The 13853-nt window shown below is 39.0% G+C and overlaps 1 protein-coding gene across 1 annotated transcript in view; it reads left to right on the top strand.

Moving 5' to 3' along the window:
* LOC121169132 (sodium/hydrogen exchanger 2-like) overlaps nt 1–13853 on the top strand; it is an 83211-nt gene that overhangs the window by 47011 nt on the left and 22347 nt on the right. The window contains exon 10 of the mRNA XM_040999588.1: nt 3013–3147. Coding sequence (XP_040855522.1) covers nt 3013–3147 — 135 coding nt within the window. The remainder of the gene's footprint in view (nt 1–3012; nt 3148–13853) is intronic.

The raw sequence follows: 13853 nt of genomic DNA, 5'->3' as shown, positions 1-13853 counted from the left end.
TAATTGATATAGTGTATAATTCATATATCATATTAAATGTGAGAAAATATAATTTCTGAAAGTTGATTAATGGGTTCAAGAATCATCATCATTCTGCCATCAACCTGGGTGACTGTAGTTCCAAGTCCTTTAGAGGTAACCTTTTGCTTGGATTAGTCCCTTCATATTTACTAGCTGATATTATTTTATAAAGAACTAGTATCATCAATTATTTGGTAACCTTCAAGCTGCTTCCTTGAAGGAAAGGAAAAATATATGCTTTTAAACTGTATTTATGGATTTTAGAGGAATGAGTTGGTGTATTAAGAACCTTGAAAGCTGACAAGTGAGTTTTAAATATTTTTATGGATAAAATTGTATTTTATATTTGATGTGTTGCAGTTTTTAATTGTTTGATTCTCAAATAACCCTGATTTTGGGTAGTGAATGCCAATTTGAAAATTGGTCCCTGTATGTTTTTAACATGGTCCCAGAAACTCATTATCTTGACTGTGAAGTAGTTAGTGAAATATTTCCACACGTCAAACTTCGTGAAGTTATATACTTTAAATATGCATAGTTTGCTGTGTGTTACATTTTTACAACATTTAAGAAAAATTCTTAAGAATTTATCGTATGATTAGAAACACTGTTGGCATTGAACATAATTAGTGGATCTATACTAAGGACTAGAAAATCATATAAAAATTATTAAGTTGCAGTTAATAGTTCTATTGTTACTAGAAAAGTCCCCTTATTATCCTTTGTAATCCCTTCAATCTGGTGCTGTCCAGCCTCATTACCCAAAGCCAACTAAATGATCTGTTTTTGTCATTTATAGTTCCTAGAATTTTATGTAAGCAAAATAACTTTATATACTCTTATTTCCTGGCTTTATGCAGTAAGCATAATTACTTTGATAGTCATCGCAATATAGTTTGTTACTTTATTACATTATTTGATTTTATAAATACAACACAATTTGCTTACCCATTCACATATTCATGGTTATCTAAATTGATTTACATTCTTGCCTATCACAAATAAATTTGTTATGATCATTGCATTTATTTCTCTTTATTAATGTTTTAAACCAGAATCATTGGTAGGCTTATACTTAAAATTTTAAAGAAAAAGCCAAATTGCTTTCTGAAGTGATTTGGTAGGCAGCATTTTCACCAGCAGTGTGTGAGTGTTCCAGAAATTCTGTATCCTTTGCAATACTTAATATAGTCAGTATTTTAAAATTTTTGCTCTTATATATATATAAATAGCTGAGCACTATTTCACTAGTGGCTTAATTTTAATTTTTCTAATGAGTAAAATGTTTAGTAACTTTGATTACACATTTACTCCTTATATATTTTTTTGATGAGGTGTTTGTTCAAGTTTTTAGCTCTTCTTCTACATCATAAGCAGGGAGCTGGATAGGAAGTGGAGCAGCTGCAACTTGAATTGGTATCCATATGGGATGCTGGCTCCACAGGTGAAGGCTTAGCCTGTTATACCATGGCACCAACCCCTAGCCCATATTTTATTGGATTGTTTTCTTACTGTTTTTTTTTAATAGTGTTCTCTATACAATTTGTCAGATGATTTGCAAATATACGTTATCTTTATTTGAAAGGCAGAGTTACAGAGAGAGAGAGAGAGAGAGAGGGAGAGAGAGAGAGAAAGATCTCCCAACTGCTGGTGATATCCCCATATGGCGACAATAGCCAGAGCTGAGCCCATTTTAAGCCAGGGGCCAGGAGCTTGTACCAGGTCTACTGAGTGGGTGCAGGGGTCCAAGCTTTTGAGTTATCCTCCTCTGCTTTCCCAAGCTGGAAGCTGTAGATTGCTTTGAACAGTATTGTTAACAATAATAACAATCCATAAACATGATTTTTTCCTTCTTTTTTTGGTGTAGAAACTTATAGCTCAGCCTTTTCCTGTTAATACTGTTTTCATTACATACCGTATGAGTTTTTTATGTTTTGTTTCAGTTTTCTCTAATTATTTTCTAATTTCTTTATGATATACTTCCTAATTTCCTGATTTCTTTTGTGATCTGTTATTTAAGTGTATTGTTCAATTTCAGTATTTTGTGAATTTCTCAGTTTCACTTTTGTCATTGATTATTACCTCCATTCTGTTGTGATCATTGTGATCAGCAAATATGTCTTGTGTCATATCAACCATAACATTTATTGATGCTTGTTTTGGTGTCTAACATAGTCTATACTGAAAAAAATATTCCGTATTTATTCAAGAAGAATTGCTTGAAATATTCTGTTAGATCCAATTGGTTTATAGTTAGGGTGTGAATCCTGCATTTTCTTACTGTTTTTCTGTCCAGATGTTCTATTTTTCATTTTTTTTTTTTTTGTTGTTCAAGTGGGGTGATGAAGTCCCTAACTTTCATAAGACTCATTTCTTCCTTTCACTTCTGTCAGTTTGTTTCATGCATGAAGCATTTGGGGACTCTTTTATTTATTGATACACATATGTAACTTTTTTATATTCTTGATGCATTAATTATTTCAAATTAATTATGTCCATTTCCAGATCTAAATATATATATCATAAATGGGTCATATTTTTATCTATCTTTCCTGTTACTCATTTTTTCTGTTACTACCTTCTTTGCTTTTTGGCAGTGCACAAATCTACTTCACTCATTTTCCGAAAAAAAAAATGCATTCTGTAAGTAATGAGAGTTTACCATTAGCATAATCAATCCACTACAATCTTCTTTGAACCTATACCAAATTAGCTTAAATAGCATGCAAAATCTCTGATTCTGCATATTTCTACCAGTTTTAGGTGCTTATTGTCACATGTCACCTACATATGAATGCTCTTTATTTCATAGACCCAAGAAACACCTGTAACACTCAAAATAACTTTACTTTTGAAATCACTTAAGAATGCTAACATACTTCATACACTAATAGAGTATATAAATTTTTTATGTATAGGTTGAATTTATTTTTTTTGTTCAAATTATTCATAGTTTAATTCTGAAATCCTTATTTCATGCATTTTGACCAGGCTCCAGCATATAACAAGTACACCCTTCCAGGGGAAATGGCAACAGCAGAACAGGCAAAGGAAATTCTCATTCGGCGCCATAAGAGCCTACGACCAAGTTTTTCTCCATATGACTGCGATCAATCTCAAAAGGAGGTATATTTTTGGTTAAAGTTGTGTTTTACTTCTCCCACTTGTTCTGCTGTGATTATCCTTCGTAAATTTCCCTAATTTGTGTCACAAAATCCTTCTGAAAGTTGAATAGGATTACTTGGACTTTCCTTTTTTAAAGTTATTTATTTACTTTCTTTGGTCTTTTAAAACTGTTAGTAGGAAGGCCATCACTGGACAACAGTGAGGTCTGATGAAAGCTAGTGTTGTGAAACATCATAATTTCAGCATTAGAAATGTATATTGCCATGCAGCAAGGTCCTGTGCTCTGGGTTTGCAGTAAACTGTGCATTTAAGTAGGGTTGTATTTTTCATATATTCCCTTTTTTTAAAAAAAAATATTTACTTATATTTACTGGAAAGTCAGATTTATAGAGAGAGGAGAGACAGAGAGAAAGATCTTCAGTCTGCTGATCCACTCCCCAAGTGGCTGTCACAGCTGGAGCTGAGCTGATCTGAAGCCAGGAGTCAGGAGCTTCTTCCGGGTCTCCCACATGGGTGAAAGGTACCAAAGCTCTGGAAAATATTGGCATGTTTCCCAGGCCACAAGCAGGGAGTTGGATTTGAAGTGGAAGAGTTGGAACATGAACTGGTGCCCATATGGGATGCTGGAACTTGGAGATGGAGGATTAACTAGATGAGCTATTGTGTTGTGTCAGGGTCCCTTGGCCAGCAAGTCAAACCTGGACACTTGTTGTCTTTGCGGAGCCTTTATTGTGGAGAAGACACAGCAAAACCGGCGCGCGGTGGGCGTGCGGCAGCCGCCGTGCAGCCTCGCAGCAGCCACACCATCGCGAGGTGTGCGCTCTCTCTCCCCGAGGTGCGCGCTCTCTCCCCAAGGTGCGCTCTCTCTCGGTGGGGTGCGCTCTCTCTGTCCACGGGGTGCGCTCTCTCCGACGTGCGCTCTCTCTTTCCGAGGTGCGCTCTCTCCGTCCGCGGGGTGCGCTCTCTCCGAGGTGCTCTCTCTCTCCCCCCCCCCCCCCCGCCCCAGTTCTCTGGCTCCCTTATATACTGGGTAACCCGGCCAATCGAAGTAAAGGTCACCTGTGCACGCAGTGGGCAGGCCAATCATCACACAGATCACGCGCTGTCCACGCGCCATCCACGCACCCCTGGGCCAATCACAGCAGACTTCCTGTAGCTTGTTTTTTCTAGCACAGGAGGAAGCGGCAGTCTGGCGCCGTCCGTCTAGGGTGAAGGATGCAGGCTCCCTACAGCTCCCCACAGTGTTGGTGCTTGCAAGGTGAGGATTTACCCACTAGAATATTGTACTGGGACCTTCCACATACTCCTTTAAAATTGATTGCTATCATAGTGATTTAAGATGGGCACAGGGGAGGATGACTAATGAGCTATCTCCACCCCAAGTCATGCAACATTTTCTGTTCAAGAGCAGGAGTTTTAAATATACTCCAAGGCATTTAGAACTGACAATGAGTGGCTGCAAGTTAATTGCTTCTAACAATCCTACTGATTTGTTTGATGTGTCCACAAGTCAAGACAAAGCAGTAGATTCCAAGCAGTTGGTGCAGGAACAGGTGAATTTCACAGCCCAGACTCCTGCCAGTGCCATATCAGGTTCCATTTTCTGTAGTGGGGCAAAGGCTGTGGGACTGGTAGGTTGGGCATGTGCTAAGCTTGAAACAACTCATTTCCAGCTAAGTGCTTTGATCTGATGCCATAGGGAAAATCATATCAATTTAGCATCCTATAGGTATTGCCTAAAATACATTCAGGCTACTCCAGACCTAACAGCCAACAGACTCAAAGCTCCAGCACTGCTATGTGAGGAGCCATTTTTTATAGTGTGGTAAAGGTGGAAATTGAGGGACTACAGTGAGCTGCACATGCTCTAAGCTGGGAGCAATTTCTTTCAGCTTAGTGCATTACATTGGTCCCAATGAGAAAAAGCAAGAATTTAGTGGGATTCTTATTTCACTTCAGAAAACATCATGATTAGGAATTTAACACCACACGGTGGAAGGAGGCAGACAATTTTGATTGCATTTTTTGGTCACTGTTTCTATGCCTACCTTTTCTTTGCTGGTTGAGTGCCATTACTTGGCCCCTGCAATCCTGGAATCTAATGTTTTTTCATTGGGTATACATTTTCCAATTGAATCACAACTGTACTGCTTATAAGATCTTTCCTTCATGTAAGAGTAATTGCAGAATTCTCTTGGTATTCTGGGGGTCTCTTCACAAATGTATGTCAATGTATTTTTCAGAGGAATGTCAATTTTTTTTTCTGTGCCCATAGGGAAGAGGGGAGGAGGCCACTCCTTGCTGTGAAACTACCTCAACACCCAGGGGTAGGGGACAGTCATTTGACAATGCCTTAGAGACCCTGATGTGGAGAAGAATATTCTGAGGGGGTTACCTGAGTGATATGGATAGGTCTGAGGCATTGTTGACTTCATTGCATCAAGGTTGAGAAAGTCTTTCCAAGATCTATTGTCTAACAAAGTCCACCTTAGTATATCCATAGACCCAGACACTTGCTCAGACACTTGCTGCAAAGCTTGGCCAGAAGAATGGTCCAAGCTGTGCTTTCCATCCTTTGGCGAGGCACTCAGTGTCCTCTGCTGGCCTAGATGAGCTGACTGTCATGTTTCTGGGTTGCATCTGAGCATACTGTCCACTGTGCAGGCATCAGCAGCTGAGGAGACCCAGTCCCAATACATGCACCACATATATTGTGATTTTCTCTGTGACTGGAGTTTGAGTTCAGCACTCCAGTTGGGGAGCCCTGCAAGGAACTTGATTCTTGCATGAACCAGCTAGCGCAGGGTCAGGTTCAGTCTGCCACCTGCATCAGAAAATGCAAATGCTGGATGCAGATATCTAGTCAGTGTCACTCCCAGCTCCATCTTTCACATGAATTGATGGGTGCTGAAGCCTAGCCCAGCCCAGCCCAGTCTGTGACAGGATTGGTCTTCATGTATACCAACAAGTGCCTGGTCTAGTCTGGTGATCCCCAATAACCCACAGCCCTGGTTTGCACATGCATCACGTGCTGTGGCATATTCTGGTCCATCCTGCCTCCTATCCAGCTCTTGTGCAAACAATGGGTGCTGTGGCCTGGCTAAGCCTGATGCAACTCCAGACTTGGCCCACATGCATGCTGATGAGTCCTCCTGCCTTGACTAGCCTGGCCTGCCCCCAGTTCTGGTTCTCAAGCTCACCAACAGCAGCTAAAACCTATTGCGGAGGGTGGAGGAGGCACAGTTTCCCTACAGCCCCTGAACTTGTGCTTGCTAGGGGGAATAGCAGTCCAGTCTGACATAACTTGCACACAGTCCAGCCACTTTCCAGAAAACACTGCTGTAAACCCTGGCTGCTCCAAACTTATTCTGGCTCTTACATGTGCCAGCAGTTGCAGCAACCAAGCACAACTTGGTCCTCCCACAGACTCAACCCAACTGCAAGCTAAGGGATGTTGTAGCCCTTCCTGGCCTGGTTTAGCCATAGTATAGGTTCTCTGTCTCAACAGTGGAAGCAGAGGACTGGTAAGGCTGTCCCTAAGATTCCCCTACCAAGCCCACTCCAAGTTCTGGGTTTGTGTGTGCTAGCACGTGTTGTAACCTAGTTTGGGATGGCCTGCACACAGTCCTGGCATTTGCCCATAGGTGCTACAGCCTGGTGCAGCCTTGCCCACTCTTGATTCTAGACTAGATGCTGGCTGAGAGGTGCTGCAGCCCTTCTCACACTGTGCTGTCCACATTTCAACTCTCATTCCCATCAGTGGAAGCAGCAACCTGACAGGAGATCCTAGTCCTGGCTCTTGCGTGTGCTGACAGGTGCTGTAGCCCAGTCTTGGCTTTCACCTGAAGGTGCTGTGAACTTTTCAGATTGTTTCCTTATACACTATCTGCCAAATACATTTGAATGCAAATTGATGTCTAGCTTTGTATATAAAAATATTTCAAATGTTAGTATTCATGTTTCCTTTTAATTTCCCAAAATGTTCATCTTTGATCTCTTAAAAACATCACTTTTTAGTTATTTCTTTATTACTCTGAAACTACCATTCTATATATACCACACTGAAAAGTTATCACATTGCTTTCTAACTTCATTTTCTTGTATCCTGTTCAATTACTGAAAATTGTGTCAATTACTAAAAATTTCCGTTTTAAACTTACAGTAGATCTGCATTTAAATGGACTTTGTTTCTGTATGCTTGTTTTTGTTTTTTGTTTTTTTGGGTTGCACATTTTATTCATTCACCTATCTCTATGAATATCCTAATCACATGTATTTTAATATCTTTTAAGACTTTTATTATTGTTGGTTGCTTTTTAAATTGGAGATCCTGTTGCCCTCTCTTTTTTTTCTTTCCACCTATCCTTTTCTTGAATTTTGGGTTTTTTTTTCCTCTATTAGGCCACCTCATATCTTTAATCTCAAAACAGTATGTCTTATTTTGAGCTACTCTCAAATGAAACTTCAGAGAATCCTGTTTGACAATATATTTTAGACATAAACCAAGAAAGCTCTGTAAAGAAAATGAGAAAGTAAGCCAGGGAACGAAACGTAGTCAAAATAATCTTTTATCAAGAAGATTAAGTCTATTGATAAATGAAGGTTAATTATTTGGAGAACTCTGGGAACTGGCATAAAACACACAGCTCAAACTTATCACTATGAAAGATTGAGGGAACTGAGTAATCCACCAGTTTCATTCAGTTAATAGTTGAAAACTACTCTGGGACAGCTGAACAGTTTGGCACTTGTGGTTGGATGGCATTTAGGGATTCAAATACAGGGAAAACTTCAGGAAAAGAGTCATAGATGTTAATGCCACTTGAATATTCTCATAGAAACTTCAAATATACGTGTTGTCTGAGTTGATTGACTATCTCAACATAAACAAAAATTGTTTCCCAAAGCTCAGATAATGTAAAAAATGTTGGAGTTGTCACACAAAAATTTTATTTTCCAACAATTTGATTGAGATATGATAGACATAAAAGAAATGTAGTGTTCAGTGTATGCAACTTTATACATTTTTGGACACTCATGAATTCATCACTACAATCTATGACATAAGACTATCCATAACCTTTAGAAGTTTGCTCCTAACTTGATAATTACCTATATGCAGCATAAGGTCTGCCATCTTTTCCAGAATCCTTTATGAAATATGTGTACACTCATACCACACACACACACACACACATACACAATTCCATCATAAAGTATTTACATGACAGTATAGAACATATATTTGCATACTTGAATACATGAAATATGCAAGGTAGACCGAGGTGAGAAGGTGAAAAGACAGCTTAAGATTGAGGTTTAAATAAACTAATGTTGAGAAGTAGGTAGAGGAAGCATCAAAAATGAATGAGAATGAGATACTAGAAATGCAGAAAGCAAACCAAGTAGGAGTAGAATGAAAGAAGCAATGAGAACAAAAATGCTTCAAGAAAGAGAACTGTCAACAGCTACTACACATAAATGACAACTGAAAAGTCAAATAATTCAGGAAGATTGCCCTTGTTCACTATTCGTATTCACATTGTGCCTCCTTTTATCTGGACTGCAAAGATTGGACTGCATCATCACTGAGTCCTTGTGCCTTTTCATGGATTTCTTTTAAACTTCAAAGGTGACTATTATCAGTGATAGTAATTTGTTCTACAAAGCATAGTTCACATCACTCAATAACCACTTTCTCAAGAAATATACTGAGAAGTGTAAATCATGTTGAAATAATTTATGAAGTAGTTGGATAAATCACCATTCTGGGGGTTTCTGTTAAAACATCCTGAAAGCTGAGGTTGGTTGGATGCATTAGAATGAGGATAAAAATGAAAAATCTTCAAACTCCCGAAATGCTAGAGGTATGACATGAACTAGACTCTGTCATTTTTTAGACAAAATTTCTCATTGAAGGCAGTAGATAAATGAGAGATAAGAAGTGAGAGATACCTTTTTGAACTTCAGAAACGCTTGAACCCTATTAATTTAGTTAAGCATCTCTCTGAGATCATTAATATGTCATTTGGTGTCATGTGAAGTTTTGGTCAGCAAGGATATGGTGGAGTTCTGTCTTAAAGTTCCTAAACTCACATTTCAGATGTGGTACAGAGGTGACTGGTTGTTCTTTGCTTAGACTTCCCATGTCCAAATGTTTCTGGGAGCCTAATTTCAGTGTATATATATGCATCTATGAAAATCATACTCTTTCTTTTATGAGCAACTAGAAGAGAGTGGGTGCAAGTAACAAGTAACCTTAACATGCGTCCAATTTCCCTAGAGTACATTTGCAATTCTGGCATTCATTTGTGTTCTTTATAGTCATGCAAGGTGTTATGCATCCCAGAATGCCACCTCATTAACAGTGATTCATGAATATTATGCAGAAAATAAAGTATTAGTAAAAGGTCCTGAACAAACTGAGAATTGCACAGGCATTGTTTTTAAAAAAAGATTTATTTTATTTTTTTTAATTGGAAAGTCAGATATACATAGAGGAGCAAAGACAGAGAGAAAGATCTTCCGATCATGGATTCATTTCACGGAGCTCAGCTGATCCAAAGCCATGAGTCAAGAGCCTCTTCTGCCTCTCCCACATGGGTGCACGGCGCTAAGCTTTGAGCCATCCTATACTGCTTTCCCAGTTCACAAGCAGGAAGCTGGATGGGAAGCAGGGCTGCTGGGATTAGAACTTGCACTCATGTGGAATCTGGGCGAACACAAGATGAGGACTTTAGCTACTAAGTCATCGTGCCAGGCCTGGAATTCCATAAATATAGTTTTACCAGAATGAAAAATTTCAATATGTTGTAAAAAAAATCTTTTAATTTGTTGCAAAGAGGATCAGGAAAGATTGAGTCAAGTAGGACTTTAGATGGTTTTCCTTGATAGTTCATGCCTCTCAAAAGCTGCAGTGAGTAATGTTCATGATCTCATCCATTACGCAGCCAAGTGGACAATAGAGAGCACAGTAAATTTTAGGGAAAATGTCCAAATTTCTCTCTCATGGAGGTTAAGAGTCAGAGATAGGTAATGAGATGTAAATATCTTGTTTTTTTCTTAGTGTCATGTATCTAGCCAAATGATGTTAGAAACTGAAGACACACTTAAATATCTCACTCTCCTCCCTTGATGATCAATCTCTGTTTTGCTTCCTGAGTTCTTATTGCTTGTTATCTGGATTCTGTAACAGTGCTCCATACATATTCTCCACTTAGCAGCAAATGTGGACTTTTAAAAATGCTCGGGTGTTACAACACCTCACTGGTCCCTCACTTTATGTTCAGAATAAAGGCCCAAAATTTTTAACCAAGCTTTGCATGGTTTAAGCCCTAAAAAATCTTACAGCATACTTGTTTTGCCCTTGCTTGCTCACTTACTTGCTGAGGTCTAGCCACATAGAATCATTGTAAGTTCATTGCTTTGTGCTTTACCATATCTCAAAGGTTTTGTAGATGTCATTCCCTTGGCCTGGAAACATCTTGGTCATATCTTAGTTGCATCAATTTCTTTGTATCCTGATATTAAATAAGATTTGTTTTCCTCAATTTAATTTTTCTTACTTCTTAGAGTAAGATATATCCCTTGGTAATAACACTTCTGCTTTACTATACTTATCAGGCTAATGGTTAAATAATTATACAATTAAAAAAATTTACTTCTGTTATTATTATCATTTTATGATGAAATTCCATAGATCATGGGATTTCCCTTATTCCTTCCCCCAGTTCCCTTCCCTTCACTGAGTTTCCTTATATCATTACTATAATATAGTTCTTCACACACAGTCATATATCCGTCATTGTGGGCATGGGCAAAGAAAGAGTCCAGCATCCTCTTGTCAAGATATAGTAAACAACTTCATTGGGAGTCCATCTTTGTCTGGAAGTAGAGATGCATACTGCATTGTATCCTTACATTTGGATATGTTAGTCTCCATTACACTGTTACTATATATCCCCTTCAATGAAAAGCCACAATAAAAAATCAACACTAGACAGAAATACAGAAATTTACAACAGCATGAAGTTATATAACATACTGGTAGATACGATAGTCTCCATTACACAGTTACTATACGTCCCCTCAAATGAAAAGCCACAATACAATATCAACAACAGGGACAAAAGTAGAAATTAACAACACCATGATGTTAAAAAACATGCTATTGAATGACTAATGCGTCGCAGAAGAAATGAAAATCAGGAACCTTCTTGAAGAAAATGATGCTACTGTATGATCTAGAAGTCATTGGAGAACTAGCTCAGAAGAAAGTGTTTTGAAGAGATGAAACGAACAGAAAGCAATCAAAATCCATGAGATACAGTTTCCACTGATCTTTGTTGGCGAGATATGTTTCCTGTAGGCAGCAAATTAGATGGGTTTTGGTTTTTAATCCAGTCTACTAATTTATGACATTTGATTGATGAATTTAAGCCATTTACATTCAGGGTAATTTGGTTCTGTCCTTTTAGCAGTGGGTTGTTCATTGATTTAGTCTTCTCTTGTTATTTTACTGGGATGTTTTTCACATTTGCCTTTGGTTTTGGTGGGTGCTATTCCGCTTCTCTGTCAAGAGAACATCTTGAAGTATCCTTTGTAGGGCAGGTTTGGAAGACGCATATTCTTTGAGCTTTTCTTTACTGTGGAAGAATTTTATTTCATTTTCAAAGACAAAGGAAAATTTTGCTGGGTACGTTATTATGGGCCAACAGTTTTTTGCTTTTAGAAACTGGAATATGTCACTCCATTCTCTTCTGGCCTGTAGAGTTACCTGTGAGAGGTCTCCTGTGAGTTTAATTGGCATTCCTTTATATGTCAGTTGATTTTTTCACTTGCACATGTAAGGATCTTTTCCATATGCTGGATTGAAGAGTACTTGATTATCACGTGTCGTGTGAAGATTGGTTTTGGTCAACACTGTTGGGAGTTCTGTGACCCTTGTGCATGTTGTTTCCCAATTTTTTTCTCCAGATGAGGGAAATTTTCCCTTATTATTTCATTACATACATTCTTAAACCCTGCTTCTCTTTCTGCATGTTCTGGGACTCCCATAATTCTTATATTTCACCTTTCAATAGTGTCTTTCAATTCTTGAATACTTTTTTTGGCCTGATCCAGCTCTGCTTCCAGCTTTTTGTTTGTTTCCCCCTGGTGACAGGAAATATCTTCTAATTTTGACATGGTTTCTTCTGTCTCCTTCATTCTATTTTAGAGACTCTCCACTGTACTTTTAGTTTGCTCTACTGTATTCTTCATTTCTGATATATCACCTTTATTTGATTCATTTCCAGTGTGATATATTCTTTAAATCCCTTGAATGCTTGCTTTATGTGCTTCTTATTGTTGATAAGTTTTATAACATGTATTTTGAATTCTGTATCCCCATTTCCTCAATGTCTTCCTCAGTGTACTCTGAGGTTGGCAAAGGGTTTTGTTCCTTTGGAGGGTGATCTTTAGTAGTATTCATTGTGCCTTTATCTCTTCTTTTATCTTGGTCATTGCACTTCTGGTTATCAGATTCTTTTCCTAGGAGCAGGTTTCTATGCTCTGTTACTCACAGTTCTAGAGTTTGATTTTACATATTGCAATTGGCACATGGCTCTTTGTTTGCAGTCACTTGTGCCACACCCCCAGAGAGTTCCAGGTCTAGGTTTTTAAGTAGGATTCCCACCATGATCTCCATAACCCCAGCTCCTGGCTCACCACTTTCCACCTCCTGTGATACTGTGCTGAGGCTACACTGTTGTCTCTATAACCTTTCTCCCAATTCTGGTTTGAGTAAGTCCCAGGATTAGGGAGACACCAGGTGTCCTATATAGCTAGGTCGCTGGTGGTGCTGATCTTGCCAGAAGCTGTTGGCCGTTAGGTATGAGGGCCACACAGACCTCTTTTGACCCGTACAGTGCCATATTTGGTATTATTTTCCTGTGGGACCAACGCAATGCCCTGAACTCAGTGAGTTCTCTCCAAGCTCAGCACATGCACAGCTTCCCATTGTCCCTTGCAGTCTTAAATTCTTTACCACACCATACAAAATGGCACCTATGTGCCACTACTAGAGTTTTTGATCTGCTGGCCATCAGGTCTGAGGGTTACCTGGACCTATCTTGGGTGGAACCTGTAGGATGCCACATTATTGCAGTTCATTGAGTCAGAAATGAGTTCACTCCCAGCTCCGTGCATGCAGAGTCTTGCCCTATAGCCCTTGCCTCCTTATACAAAATGGTGCTTGGTATGGCTCTAGGGGGCGGACTGGGTTATGAAATCCACACTGTTCCCATACTGCCTATCTGGGACCTGCTGCTGTGTCTCTGCTCCTGATCAAAGCAAACAGACGAGCAGGATGGGCAGTTCTTTGGGTTAACCTCCTGCGCTCTCAGTGAAAATCCCTTCCCATCTGGTTGCTGGTGGAGTTCCTGCTGCTGGTGCAATTCAGATCGCCGTTTGCTAAATGCTGCTGGAGTATCAGTCACTGCAACACCACACTTTGTGTCCACTATTTTCCTGTGTCTGTCAGGCTTCAGATACCCCTCTGTTGTTGTTCTGTCCTCCCCTAGTTCCTGGAATGTTCCCTCTTTGCTTCACATTGGCTAATATTTCTCTGTCTGTTTAAATGTGTTCTTACCCTATTCCACCATCTTGATTCTCTAATTATATAATATTTTTATGACTAGTATTAGTTTTTAAAAACATGTTTATTA

Source organism: Ochotona curzoniae, unplaced genomic scaffold (assembly GCF_017591425.1).
Source record: "Ochotona curzoniae isolate NIBS_2020 unplaced genomic scaffold, NIBS_Ocur_1.0 scaffold_1852, whole genome shotgun sequence".
Classification (NCBI taxonomy): Eukaryota; Metazoa; Chordata; class Mammalia; order Lagomorpha; family Ochotonidae; genus Ochotona; species Ochotona curzoniae.
Note: the sequence above shows the minus strand (reverse complement) of the source record. Positions and strands in the feature narration are given on the sequence as shown.